Source organism: Chaetura pelagica, unplaced genomic scaffold, assembly GCF_000747805.2.
Source record: "Chaetura pelagica isolate M959 unplaced genomic scaffold, ChaPel_1.0 scaffold348, whole genome shotgun sequence".
Classification (NCBI taxonomy): domain Eukaryota; kingdom Metazoa; phylum Chordata; class Aves; order Apodiformes; family Apodidae; genus Chaetura; species Chaetura pelagica.
The window spans coordinates 21,570-36,168 of record NW_009954226.1 but is presented as its reverse complement, the minus strand read 5'-3'; the positions used below and the strand labels follow the sequence as shown (position 1 = coordinate 36,168).

At 42.4% G+C, this 14,599-nt stretch overlaps 1 protein-coding gene across 1 annotated transcript in view; it reads left to right on the top strand.

Annotated features, from left to right (window-relative positions):
• LOC104394007 (ubiquitin-associated protein 1-like) overlaps positions 1-13,164 on the top strand; it is a 20,895-nt gene extending 7,731 nt beyond the window's left edge. The window contains exons 3-8 of the mRNA XM_010003542.1: positions 370-494; positions 3,244-4,176; positions 10,076-10,111; positions 10,543-10,740; positions 11,560-11,661; positions 13,027-13,164. Of these exons, the coding sequence (XP_010001844.1) occupies positions 370-494; positions 3,244-4,176; positions 10,076-10,111; positions 10,543-10,740; positions 11,560-11,661; positions 13,027-13,164 (1,532 nt within the window). The remainder of the gene's footprint in view (positions 1-369; positions 495-3,243; positions 4,177-10,075; positions 10,112-10,542; positions 10,741-11,559; positions 11,662-13,026) is intronic.
• The last annotated feature ends 1,435 nt before the right edge of the window (positions 13,165-14,599 follow it).

Below are 14,599 nucleotides of genomic sequence, written 5' to 3'. Positions count from 1 at the left end.
TCAGATAAGGACAGTGTCCTGCCTATCAGGGCAGCCACCAGAGGAGGGGCTCTCCTTGAGAGAACAGGGTCCAGGTGGCTTATTGAATGAGAACCCCACCCAAGCACAATGTCCATTTTGTCAGGGCGGCTGTTTTGAGACAATTATTCATTTCGGCACTCTACACCAACAAACCCAAAACCCACCAAATCTGAGGCAATGATGTTCAAACAAATTCAATGTGTTTCTGATCAAGCAACTTCCTTTGTATTAAGTCACCTGGTGTAATTGGGGCAGCAGAGATAAAATAGCTCCAAAATACATAAATGTCTTCATTGAATGCATTAAACTTGTAAGGTTTTTTGATGCAATTTCTGCTTTTGATCTTAGGGCCTTTCAGTTATCTTGATGATGTCCCATTTAAGATAGGAGACAAATTCAAAACCCCAGCAAGGGTTGGATTACCCATTGGTTTCTGCATGCCTGACACTTCTCAGCTTGTCAGAGAAGCCTGGGTAAGTAGTATTTTGACTTTCTCCTCTATTCCCTCTTACTTCTGGTCCCCAACATGTGATGCTGTAAATTGCAAGTAGTCACTGATTCAAAATGTTAGTCTTGTTGGTCCTGTAGTGTAATTTTTTTTTCCATGCAGTAGTTGCAGATCTGTTAGAATGCATAGAAAAATAAAAATATTATCTGCTTTTTCAGAAAGATTCTACTTCCTATAGCTTTAAAAAGCCTAATAGCATTTATTTTAGTGCATCTATTTCAAAAAACTACAATGTTTTTGTGTAATAGTTATAGGTCTAAATGTTACCCTGACTGAATTTGAGTAGCATTTTAAGAGGAAAAATGCTAAGAATAGCCATGCTATGCCATACTTGCAGAGTCTTGTTTGAGGATAACAACTGTTTCTATGACCATATTTTATGGGTTCTCACAATAGTGGGATGAGGAAATACATTTCCAGTTCTTGTTTTCTGTGTGGCTCTGAGTGGGAATTTTTTTCCAGGTGTAGGGCAAACAAGTTACTGTTTGGTGCAGATGACTTCCAGGTCTTTGAGGAGCATAGTTCTACTACCATAAATTCTTGGTAGCATAAAATCAATTGCTTTAGCATAAATGTTGAAAATTAATCTCCAAATGCTGATTGTGAATACAGGAAATCTGATTGAACTATGTTTTCTCATTTGGATCCATGATTTTCCTTGGTCAGTCCAAACTGATGATTGTTTTCACTTCAGCTGTGTGGTTTTTTGTGGTTTTTTTTTTCCTGCCCTGCAACTCATCCCTGAGAGAGCTGAATATCTGAATTACCCTACATCATGGCATCATGGCTTTTTCATTATAACCATTTCTGTTGGGTCAGTGTGGTGGGCCTTTGGTAGTGGGGGAGGGGCCACAAGGGTGGCTCCTGTGAGAAGCTGCTGGAAGCTTCCCTGACTCCAAAAATCCAGCCCTGCCTCTGGCCAAGGCCAGGCCCATCAGCAATGGTGGATGTGTCTCTGCAAGTAACATATTCAAGAAGGGGAAAATGAAATTGCAATAAGAGCTGCAGGGCAGGAGAGGGGGAGTTGAGAGCAATGCTGGAGCAGAGATACTAAGGACAGTGAGAAAGGAGAGGGAGGAGGTTCCCCCTGCCCATGACCATAACTGGTGAGTGACCCACGAGCTTTTTAGTTGAATTCTCTCCTCCCCATTCCTCCCCATCCCACAGTGGGGGGAGGGGTGAGCAAGTGGATGGGTGGTTCTTTGTTGCCAGCTGGGCCTAAACCACAACACTGTTAAATGGTTACCTGATTGACCCAATACACATATTTCCATCAAAGTAAGCTGGTGTGGGAGAGCTAAAGGAGACTAATGTCCTATTGCTGGCTTAATTGTGTTATGTCTCCATTTTCCTGCCAAGTTGAGACTTGAGTATAGTATGCCCAATTGGACTGCAGCACCTTACATAATATGATGTGACTATATAGACTATGCATCTCACAGTGCAATTTGACTTCTTTACAGCTGTAGTGAGACCTGTTAAAAAAAAAAGGGGGGGAGGGAGGGGCAGGAAAGCAAAATTGCCCAAAGCCATGTTTTTATATAAAAACCTCCCATTTTTTTTAATATAAAAAAACCTGCTTGGGTCAATTTTGGTGTCTCTATATATAACCATATACACACACACACAAAACTATGATAGCTCTGCTCAGATTGCAAAGAATGTGTAATGAGTAGTGTCCAGCACTTCTGCCAGTGAGTTGTTTTTCAAAGTCACCTTGCTGATAAATTGTGTATCACACCTCTTGAGTCTTAGAGCTAAGGGAAGGGAAAACTTATACAGCTGAAACAACAGGTCTCTAGGATCTCACTGGAGCCTATTATAGGATAGGATATGATGCAACACATAGTGAATCCCAGAAAAGCCTAGTGGAAGCCTAGCAAGCCTTGCTGGCTTGTTGCTCTTCAGATCTAGGAATTTGTATGACCTAGCAGTTCCATGGCAAGAGCACTCCTGTTTGGTTATGTGCCATTATTCTGGCAAGGATATATCTTATGACTTCTTGTGAGTCATGGTGGTAGGTTATGCCCTGGACTTAACTTGTAGGCTGTGTTCTTTGAATATTTTGTGGTTCTTTAAATAGTATTTTAGGCTGTTAATCCTTCATAAGATATTAAAGCTTTGAGTAGATTTAATCTATTCAGAATTTTGTCCTCTCAACCAGGCCACTATGGTGGCCAGTAAACTGGTAGTGAGTAGCTTACAAATGCCTTCCTTTGCTAACCTGGCCCTGAAAGAGCTGATGTTACATGAGAGAAGCTTGTGGGATCTTGTCATGTCAGTAACTGCAGCAAAATCTGCTACTGCAGGTAGTTGTCATCATTGATGTAGCTTGTGGACAGGGGGGTAGTTCAGTGGTTCTGGGTGTGATCGTCCATCTAGTAACATGTTGTTTTGGGGTAAGAGGGTGGGAGGTCTGTGAAAATTGATCTTGGGATAATCAGTAGCTCTAAAGCAAAACTAAATGTAGGAAGGAGGCAAAATATTATTTTTTAATCCAGACTATAGATTTTGCTGCTAGAGGCAAAATTAACTACTTCTGGTAGCTTTGCCAGTCTGTGGGTTACAAGAGATGCTGGGGAAAAAAATTATGCCTGTCCTTTGTTATTCATGTAGCTCTTGTTCTATGTTACTTATGTTGCTGTTAAAGTAGTGGCTATGATCCTTATAATCTATCTTTTTTTTTTTCTCCTTTCCCCTTCACCCTTGGTCAGTATGACTTCTCACTGGAAAAGAAAACAATTGAGTGGGGTGAAGATATAAAAAAAATTGAAGCTGCCCAGAGAGAAGCTGAACGAAAGGCAGAAGAAGCCCTAGTGAACTCAAAGGCAGCTCCAGAGGACAGTAACAAAATGGAGTTCTCAAAGGGACTTTGCCCTGAAGTTATGCCTCCTCCTATTAACCCCATCCTCGCTAGCCTGCAGCACAATAATATTCTTACTCCCACGCCAGCTGACAACAGTGCTGTGAAGCAAAAGATTCTCAGTCCACCTCATCCAAAAGCAGACTTCAACCCAGCTGATTTTGAATGTGAAGATGACCCATTTGACAAACTGGAATTAAAAACTATTGATGATAAGGAGGAATTAAAAAATATTCTTGAAATTCATGTTGGTACTACTGGGCCAGTTGTTGCCCAGCTGTTAGATAATACTTTGGCCAAAGGAGGGTCTGAGTCTGTGCTACGAGATGAGGAAGTTCTGGCATCCATAGAAAAGGCCACGTTGGACTTCAAGCCCCTTCACAAACCCAATGGCTTTATCACTTTACCACAGTTGGGAAACTGTGAAAAGATGTCCTTGTCTTCCAAAGCATCCCTGTCCCCTATCACTTCAGTGAACAATATAAAATCCCTGTCCTTTCCTAAACTTGACTCCGATGAGAATGGCCAAAAATCATCAAAGCTCAGAAGCACTTTCCACAGCACTACCTGTCTCCACAATGGCTCTTTTCTCAGCTCTTTGCAGACCTGTGCTCAAAGTAAAGCTAGTGAACTGAATGGACACCATATGGTTGGTCTTTCCAGTCTAAATGAGGACAGTGGCATGGAGGCATCAACATTATCCTCTTTATCCAGGCTGCCTTCCCAGGCTGTGTCAACAGTTTGTACGGAAGATAAATCATCATTTCCAAGCACAGCGACTATGGTAAACATGCAGTGGATTAGAATTGGGGTTGCTGGGGAGATGTGGAGGCACAGAGGCAAATGTTGCATCTAAATGTCCTGTGATTTTAGGTTCATTTAATGGGAGTGGTGTGTAGATAACATGTGGTAGTTCCTCTTCATTTACATGGCAAATTGATCAATCAAACAGGTCTTCATGCTGGCAGTTCTGAACCTTAGATTATTACACTGCAGTTTTTTTTCCCCAAATCTGATATTTTTAGACCAATTTTGGTGACTTTTCTTTCAGCTTTTTAGCTCTTGTTCATAGTTGCATGCCTTTGAGCTAAGCATATCTTATTTGTACAGTCCTGTATTCTGTCTTACCCAACTGAGATATATCAAATTTGGAACTGCTCTTAGATTTTGAGTTAAATCTCTGCTAGATGTATTTCTTGGCTTGCTTATTTGCTGGAAATAATGGGAAATGCAGGCTTTTCAAGGAAAAGAAGTAATAATAGTGTAGTGTCATTTGGGGAAGAAAAAAAGTGCTTGCAGTTGACCTGCAGTGAAATAATTGTCTTTTTTCTTTTTCTTCCTGAGATCCTTTTAAAATTAACCTTTTAAAGGATGAAAATAATGGTAGTCTGAAATCTGGTATTTACCCTCTTCCTTGTAAAGGAGGATGGAAGTATTGCTTTGTGAATACCAAGAGCAGTCTTGAGGATCATCTCGGATCACTGTTGTTACAGTTGGTTGCTGTACAGCTCCGAGACAGGAGTTTGTCGCTTCATTTCCTCAGACTTTTAGCAAGTTCTAAAATTACTTTGGGGACACTTAATTTCCCACCAGCTGTTGTCTTTGTCTCTTTGTGAATAAGAGCATGTCACCGTTTGACTCAAGTCCGAAAACAATGCTCTCGATCCCCTCCCCCTCCCACCCAGGTAGGGAAGGAGAGAGAGAAAAAGAGAGAGACTTGGCTGGATTGAAAACTCAACTACACAGCTTTAATTAAACACTAATGATATAAGAAAATATATACAATTATATACAAATATGTTCAGATACGTGCAGAAGCCTCTCACCTTGCCACCCCCAGCAACTCCCCCAGCACTCTCCTTAGCTGCAAACAGTCCTGAAAAATCCCAGATCTGCTGCTGGAGAAAGCACAGAGTGATGAGGGTCAGGAGATCTCGAGCCTGGGGGTCGACGGTGATGGATGGACGGAGTCCTCCCCAGACGCCGGCCATGGACGGAAGAGAAGGGAAGGAGAAGCAGGAAGGAAGTTGTCTTCTGGGATCTCTGACCTTCCTCTGAGCTTACATAGATATATGGAATGGAATATCTCTGGCCAGTTTTGCTGTCTGTCTAACTCAGCCTCCTATGGGAGGGTCATAGATCTCCCTGTAGTGTCTGAGCTGGCCGAGCGAAGGTGTGACCTTGGAGTCCTGACAATAATATAAACATTCCAGTGTTATCAGTCTCAGCTGGAACAATTGCTGCTGGTTAAAAGAAAGCTTACTGAAGGAAAAAAAATCAGCAAAAGTGGCTTCATCCTGGCTCAAACCAGGACATGTATGTAGGTTTTCGTGTGACACCATGAGCTCTGAAACAAGTGACATTGCTTCTCTCCTGTTGTGGTTTCTTTTTTCAGGCTTAGTTAAATGCATTATTAATTTTCAAAATATGGTATTCTGTCAACTAGTGTATTTGTCAAAGTACAATAGAACAGTTGGTAATTGATCACTGGAACAAATTTAATACAGTAAACTTTGGCAGAAGCAGCAATGCACTGAGCAACTGCTCACTGCTATGAATCACAGGTTTGAGAGGCGATTGTATCTAGCTCAGAGGTGAAACCTTGAAGTATGACACATCTCTAGAGATTTACATGAAAGATTGCTTACAAAACAAGATAGATGGAGCATTCAGATCACCAATTTTTTACTCTATTCGAATGTCTATGCTGGATTAAAACTTATTAAAGACTGTCATAGTTTAGATCCAGCTTGCATCTAAGCACCAGACAGCCACTCATTTGCCTGATGGGATGGGGAGGAGAATCAGAAGAAAGGTAAACATCATGGGTTGAGATAAGGACAGTTTACTAGGACAACAAAAGGAGAGAAGAAATAATAATAATACTAATAAAAGAATATATGAAATTAATATATTAATATCCCTTTGGCTAGTTTGGGTCAGCTATCCTGACTGTGTCCCCTCCCAGCTTCTTGTGAAAATTAACACTATCCCAGCTGAACCCAGGACAAAGACCAAGAGGGAAGATGTATTCTGAGAATGCTGTAAGATACAAACTGATAAACAAACAAAAAATAGTCTTAGTAAGAGAAGTAATAAAGATCTTCATTTGAAACTATTTCAACTTTGGAAGTAGCAAACCAAGAAATAGGTATGCTAACAGAACTAGTTCTTTTTGTTTCACTTCCAAGGCTTCGGAATATACTAGTTTCATATTTCCACAAAATGGTCCTAGTGGCTGGAAAATGACAGCTGAGCGGCAAGAAATTGAAGTGTAACAAAAATCCTCAAAAGTTTTTAAATTATATCAGGAAGTTGCAGCCATCCTTGTGGCTGGGAGCAGCAGGGGCATGTGACCCTTTTCTTCAAGATTACACCTTTCTAGAAAGTCTCAGGACAATTATATGTCCCAGTGTATTTCACAGTGACTTTTTTTTTTTTTCTAGCAGAACTAGAAATTATAACTTCAGAAGTTGTAGTTTATACTTTGCCAGTAAATTGGATCTAGGTTTTTTTGGATCAAAATAAACTTGTCATTTTTTTGAGGCTGCACTGATTCTGTCCTGGGTGGTCCCCTCTAAGGTTTTGGGATTTTTTTGAAGCTCACTGGTTTGCTTTTTTGCAGCATTGGCAAAGCACATGCTGAGAGCACCACACATGTGCTTCTTGAAGGGCACTGAAATGCAAGTTTGAGACATAAGGGAGTGTGGCTGCTGAGTGACCAGTCCTGGCTTTGTCCCGTGAAATTCCTGTAGGTGTTTCGCTCCTCTGCTGGAAATCACTGACCACAAGCACATGTTGTCAAGCTCAAGTACATTGAGGAGGAGTTGGTTTTTCTGGACTCTTGAATCTCTGGTTTCAGAAGCGGGTTTGGTTTTCGTGGCTGCAGCATCAATACCAAGGCATCATCCTTCAATTTGATAACCAGCTGATTTCAGGACTACTCCAGACTCCCATTTCAGTGTATCCCATATTCTAGTGCTTTTTGCTCTGGCAAAAGTGCTTGGAGGAAGGGTGTGTGTGAAGAGCTTTGGACCCCTCTACCACTATGAGAAGAGGTTCTTGGGTAAACCAGTCCATCAGATTGAACATGGTTTCTCAGGCTTTGTGTCCTACAAGATAAATTCTTACCCTGGAGATGAGAAGGTGCAGAAATGCAGAACAGTGTGTCCTTTTTCTCTTCCCCACCCCCCCATGGAATTTGCCAAAATCCTAATATATATTCTCAAAATTGTTTTTCTATAAACAGTTCTTTATTGCTATGGGGTTTGGGATTTATGCTTTGCTTTTTCCTGTGTGGGTTTTTTGTTTGGTTTTTGTTTTGTTTTAGTTTGGGCCCAAAGAAGACCTTTCTGAAAGAAGTGGATAAGCTTTAGAACAATCTATATTGGCTTAAAAGGGTATTAAGGAAAGGCAATCGAGGCTCTTGGTCCAAAGTAATTCCTTGCTGTCTTTTCTAATTTGATTTAAAATGCAGGAGGACTTTTAAATAGATTAATTGAAATGTGCAGATTTGAGGGGGCAAAATTCTGACTTAGCACTCCTGTTATCTTGGGCAAAGTAGTATAAAGCACTGGGTTGGTTCTGCCCTCTGGCAGCCTGGTTCTGCAGAAATGGAGCAGGTGTACACCAGGAAAAGTAACCCGGTCATATTGGTGTATTGGGAATGGGACCAAGTGTTGGTCAATGGTATAAAAATCACATGCTCTTTGTAGCTAGTGTACCACGTTGCTCATGTATTCCCATTGACTGCAAAAGGGGAAAAATAACCCCCATTTTTAAAAAGGGGAAAAAAGATGACCCAGGGAGCTACAAGCCAGTCAGTCTCATCTCTGTGCCTGGCAAGATCATGGAGCAGAACCTCCTGGAAACTATGCTAAGACACATGGAAAAGGAGGAGGTGATTGGTGACAGCCAAAATGGCTTCACTGAGGGAAAATCATGCCTGACTAATTTGGTAGCCTTTTATGATGGAGTCATAGCAACAGTGGACCAGGGGGAGAGCAACTGATGTCATCTACCTGGATGTGTGCAAAGGATTCGACACTGTCCTGCATGACATCCTGGTATCAAAATTGGAGAGACATGGACCTGATGGCTGGACCACTCAGTGGATAAGGAATTGGCTGGATGGTCATGCTCAAAGAGTTGCAGTCCATGATTCAATATCCAAATGGAGACCAGTGACAAGTGGCAATCATCGGGGGTTGGTACTGGGACAGGTGCTCTTTAACATTCTTGTCAGTGACATGGACAGTGGCATTGAGTGCACCCTCAGCAAGTTTGCTGACAACACCAAACTGTGTGGTGTGGTTGTCATGCTGGAGGGAAGGGATGCCATCCAGAGGGACCTTGACAGGCTGGAGAAGTGGGCTCGTGCAAACCTTGTGAAGTTCAACCAGGCCAAGTGCAAGGTTCTGCACCTGGTTCAGGGTAATCCCACGCACAAATACAGGCTGGGCGAAGAATGGATAGAGAGCAGCCCTGAGGGCTCCAGCAACCTCCTGTGTCACAGCCTGGAGCACAACACCCTGATGGGATGAGCCAGGTCTGAGCTGCAGGAGGGTGGGAGGGACACAGAGGGACTGCCCTCAACAGGAGGCCAAAGTCAGGCAACGAGTCCTAAGTGAGAAAGCCAACAAAATATAAATGCTTCCTCCCTTTCAGAGGTCAAGTTAGGACAGATTTTTCCCATGTGTGCCACATTTCAGCCACTAACCAGGCAAGCCTCTGGGATAAGCCTCCAATTCTGGAGCTCCAACACAAGGCCATGGAGCTGTTGGAGAGAGTCCAGAGGAGCCACAGAGATGATCCTTGGGCTGGAGCAGCTCTGCTCTGGAGACAGGCTGGGAGACTTGGGGTGTTCAGCCTGGAGAAGAGAAGGCTCCAGGGAGACCTTAGAGCACCTTCCAGTGCCTGAAGGGGCTCCAGGAAAGCTGGGGAGGGGCTTGGGACAAGGGCAGGGAGTGTTGGGATGAGGGGGAACAGTTTTAAGCTGAAAGAGGGGAGATGTAGATTAGATATTAGGAGGGAATTCTTTGCTGTGAAGCTGTGGCTGCCCCATCCCTGGCAGTGTTGAAGGGCAGGTTGGATGGGTCTTGGAGCAACCTGGTCTGGTGGGAGGTATCCCTGCCCATGCAGAGGGGTTGGAACTAGATGGTCTTTAAGGTCCTTCCCAACACAAACCATTCTATTATTCTATACATGGCATATGAAATGCAGTGCTTTGAGAGTAGATAAGGGGTATATATTTCTCCTACCCCTTCTCATGGTCAAAAAAATTCAAGGGAAGTCTCCAGCCAATTACTTAAAAGTTATCACTGTCATTCAGGCAGCATAGCACTGGGTCAAGAGCTGAACAGGAGCCTGTTACACTGAGCCGTATGAACATGTACCAGTCACAGCAACAGAATAAACAAACTTACAATTATTATGAGGGGGGACACATTTTTCTTGGAGTATAATTGTTTTTTGTAGAGTACTGAGAGAAGAAACAATCCTTATGATGGCTCTTTTATAACTACTCACAGCTGCATAACATCTGCATCTCACATGTGGAAGCCTGATCAGACCGCAAGTCTCTCTAGTATGGTAGACTTATTCAAAGGCTTCTCCCCCAGCTGTAGCAAATTCTGCTCATTAGTGCATAATGTTTATAGTAATCTTATTTGTGTGTTGTCCAGGTACACCCAGACTACAAGGAAACAGAAATCCCTGTGGTAAATTCCAAAATACCTGTGTGCTTGCGCTAGATCGTGTTTCTGAAAATCTCCAGAAGTAGTGTTCATTTGAGTACAGAAAATTATAGGTGATGAGTAAACTTGGGGTGAAGGAAGCAATCTTCATGCTTCCTCTGAGGTACAGAGTTTGGCTATATCATAAGGACCTTTACTGTTGCAAAGGTTTGGTATTGAAAGATTTTCATCCACTGGTAGGAGAGGGTATATTGTGAAGAATTGTGAAGAGTTGTTGATTGTTTTTTTAAGGGTAAAAAGAGTATGATGGGAGTTGGACTATGTGCACTGTTTTGTTTCATCCCAACAGTGAGTAACTTTCTAAAGGCAATCTAGAAAGCCTCTCGGATTAATTACATGGGATATGGGGATGCAGATGATGATCATCACCTCAGTCTCTGGGTTTTCCCCTTTAGGTAACGCACCAAAATTTCCTAGTGTCTAAAGTGCCCAATAACACCAGCTGCACAAAGCAGTTGGGTGGCCCCACTCCTGAAGTACAGCAGGTCCTCTCTGCTAGTGAAAGGCAGTGCATAGAGACAGTCGTCAACATGGGGTACTCGCCTGAGAACGTCCTGAAAGCCATGAAGAAGAAGGGACAGAACATAGACCAGGTAAGAGCTTGTGCAACGAAGAAACCCTTGATTGGATGCTGATTTTGCTGACACAACCTTGGGTTTGCAAAATGGATGGGGGGAATACTTGTATTCTAACAAGGCATTGCAGTCTGTAGCCACTGTGATATTAACCACTAGAGAAGTTGTCACCTGGCAGTAAAATGCTCTGATGAGGGACTGCTTTAGTCAGTCACACCTGTGGATGCTGAATCAAGAGCTGTGCTGAGCTTGGAACTGTAGTATCAAATGGAAAAAATGTCCCTTAGAAGGGTGGTTTTAAATCCTGCTGTATTTACAGGCTGTGTTCTTTTGCCTTCCTAGCATTACCTATCTAACATCTCAAAGCTGAGGACAGATAAATTTGGCAGCGATTTCTGGGCATGTAAGCTGGGATTTGCAGCTCACTCACCAGTATGCTGAATTGACCTTAAAAAGCTGACTGCTTTCAGATTGCATCAGCTCTTGTGACTGAGAGGAAGCTAAAATCTGATGCATCTTGACTGCTGGATCTACAGCTTCATTTTAAAAATTTATAGTATAAAAAGCACAGTTAAACTTCTGCCTTCTGCTCAGTGATCAGGCATGGAAGGCTAAACAGGCTTCTGAGACTGTTTTGACTAGTGTGGGAGATGATGTTCATGACTGGTTGAAGAGCACAGGAGGACAGAAGGGCTTGATTTTTTTCTCTGGACAGGCTCTTGCATCAAGAGCATCTTGATATTGTGCTCAGCTCTTCTGTGTGTACAGAGATGGTATTCAACCATGTGTTGCAAATGCCACTCTGCAAACTTAGTTTATTTTCTTCATTCCCCACAGGTTTTGGATTACCTGTTAGCACATGGAGAGCTTTGTGAGAAGGGCTTTGATCCACTTCTTGTTGAAGCAGCTTTGGAAATGCACCAGTGTTCAGAGGAGAAGGTGAGGGTGCGACGTGCTAAGGAATAGAGAGAATGTACTGTGATGGGGAATTCCAGCAGCAGTTTCCCTGGTTGATGTATTTCTGGCTTTTATGGTAATGCCTTGTTTCCAAAACTGACTGCTGAAGGACATCCTTGTGGTGATAAAGTGAATGTGTGTTAAAGCATTGGAATTCTTCTGCATTGCTTTATCACACTCACTTGCATCTATTTTTATGTGGACAGAATTTTTTTAAGACCCTGCTTATTCTGGTTGTAATGTTTTGAACCCAGAGTTCTCTTGTGGGTGAGGTGCTTGGTACAGAGACAGTTACTTTCAGAAGCGGCAAATTATCTTTCAAACCATGCCAGCTTGCCCTGACTGAATTTTCTCCCTTGTACAAACGCATCTACCTGGCTGCTCAGCAAGTTGGGTTAGTAGTGCTCTCTCTCTGAAAGAAGCTGGAATATATGTTTTTTTGGAGTCTGATTCTTTACTTCTTTACTTTTCTGATGCTTTACTAGCACCAAAAGTACAGAGGCAGGAGCAGGTAGCCAGGGCAGAGGACAGCATGATCTTTTAAAGTTTGCCAGCCTGTTGTGTGCCAATATGAAACCTTCTGAGGTGCAACCCAACCCTCCCAGACATATACATGCCTCCTGCCTTTCTTTGACTTAGTGATGAGTTTGCAAACAGAGGAAGAACACTGATGGGAGAAGTGACTGATTTAAAGAAATGCATTTTTTACTGGCTTAACCCCAAAATTGGAAATGGCTAATCTCCTGATTGTCCATTTCAACCTGGGTTTTTTTTTGTTTTGGTGTCTGCCCCCCCAAGTGGAGCAGAGGCCTTGTAAATGGCAGAGTAATCAGTAAATTCATTTCTTGTTACTTTATATTTTTCAAAGCTCCAGAAGGATCTTTGGTTGATGTTGGTAATATCGTACACGTGTCCAATAGGATTTGTGCTAATCTCCCAAGTTTGCCTTAGTTCTGCCATTTGATAGCAAGGGCTACTGTATTATTCCCAAAGTAACTTAAAAAAAATTCAGATGCAGCAGTAGCTGTTAGATGGGGGACCAGGGTGACATTAATCAGAGTCCAAATTAGGCCAGGCTGATAAATTTCTTACTGGGAGAGACACCCCCACAGACTGAGCTTTGATGCCCTTTGCTGAAGAGGTTTTTGGAGATTCAGGAATGAAAGTGAGGCTCCATGGGCTACTGTACCCAGAGCTCTGCCAACTCTTGTGTGAGTGGACTCTCTCCAAATGGAGCTGGAATGGGCTGTACTTGGTAGTAGGAATCTACCCCATGAGATGTCCAGTCGTTTAAGACTGGCTCTGTGCTAAACCTCCACTAAGCACTGATCGTCTTTTCTCTTTCAGATCACAGAACTTCTCCAACTAATGAGTCAATTTAAAGAAATGGGCTTTGAACTAAAAGACATTAAGGAGGTCTTATTACATAACAATGACCAACACAACGCTTTGGAAGATCTGATGGCCCGTGCAGGAGCCAGCTGAAAACACATTCCTAGATTCTTGGCATGCAGCAGAGCAGGTCCAGCTCCACCACCTTCACATCCAGTGTGACTTCTGTTGGCAGGAAGGAGTCCAGCTTTTCGCATATATGGAAAAGTGACTGAGCAAGCCTGCCCATGTGCATCGCTAGCATTTCTCTTTCCACTGAGAGCCAACTTTCTTTCTTAAATTAAATTTTTTAAGTGCCCTTTCCTAAGTTTCCATCTTGTCCATGGAGAGTTTAGACTGCTCAACCTCTACTGGAATTATACATAGGTAGAGACAGGAGTGATTTCTCCTCACTGTTGCACTGGAGTTGGACAGAAGAATACGTAGTTCTGAAACTAGGATGCTTTGGTTCTTTGAAGCTGCTTTCATGTCTGCTTGTACTGAATCACTTGACTGTCACAGTCCAGATTAACTGGTTAGATTTGACCTTTAGTGCAACGGAGTTTTACTTTTTGGTTGAAAGTCTGTAACTTAGTAAAACACTGGTTCAGAAACTCACTATGCATAAAGAGAGAAGCTGTTCCTCTTATAGTTTTTTTTGTTTGTTTTTTTACCCATGCATCCAACACTTCTGCCAGACATGAGTCTCCAATGCTGAGTGGTGTGTAAGTTCTCTTGAAACAGGTAAGCTGTGAACTCTACCTGAACCTGAAGGCAGAGAGCTGGAGCTCAGTATTCTTAATTCCCCATGTTTGTAGGATATTTAAGGCTATGCCCTCCTAGGAAGTCACTTATCTTTTTGTTTTAAATAATACTCAGTGTGATGCAGGTTTCTCTCAAGCACTTTCTTTAAAACAAATATACTCACTGCATTAGATTAGTTCCATTTCACACAGCTATAGAATTGCATAATAACATCTAGTACTAGAAATGAAGTTTTGGGTTGGTTTTGATAGTTCAAAGTCGTACTTTGTATATTGTTCAAGTTTTAAATACGTAAAATATCAGTGGTCTTAAGGAATCTTTAAAGTAATTTGCTAAATATTTTGATTCTGCAGAAGAACAACTAATAAAATCCTGAAATATAACTCCCAGTGTCACGGTTCCCATCTCATGCTCTTCGGCTCCAGCAGATGAAGAATTTGCTGGATCCTGCCTGCTCCTGTGCTGCCTGCTCCTGTAGGCATGCATGAACAATGTCTTTGTTGGGCAGAACAACTAGAGATCTCCAGGCAGATGGCTACAGTGGTGGAACGTGCTGCTTTTTTCTGTGGCTTATTTTTGTTTTGTTGCAAAAACCAAGCCTAGGGATCCAAACTCATGTTAGAGCATGGAGGTGGGAGCATTGGACTTTGTGAGGGGAAAATGGCTCAGCTCGTTGCCTCAGTTAAGGGTTTTCAGTAGGAGGTTTTAGCTCATCAGGACCCCAAAGGAGATTATATTTGTCTCCATTATGCTGTTAACTTTATATGACCAAAACATCTTATTT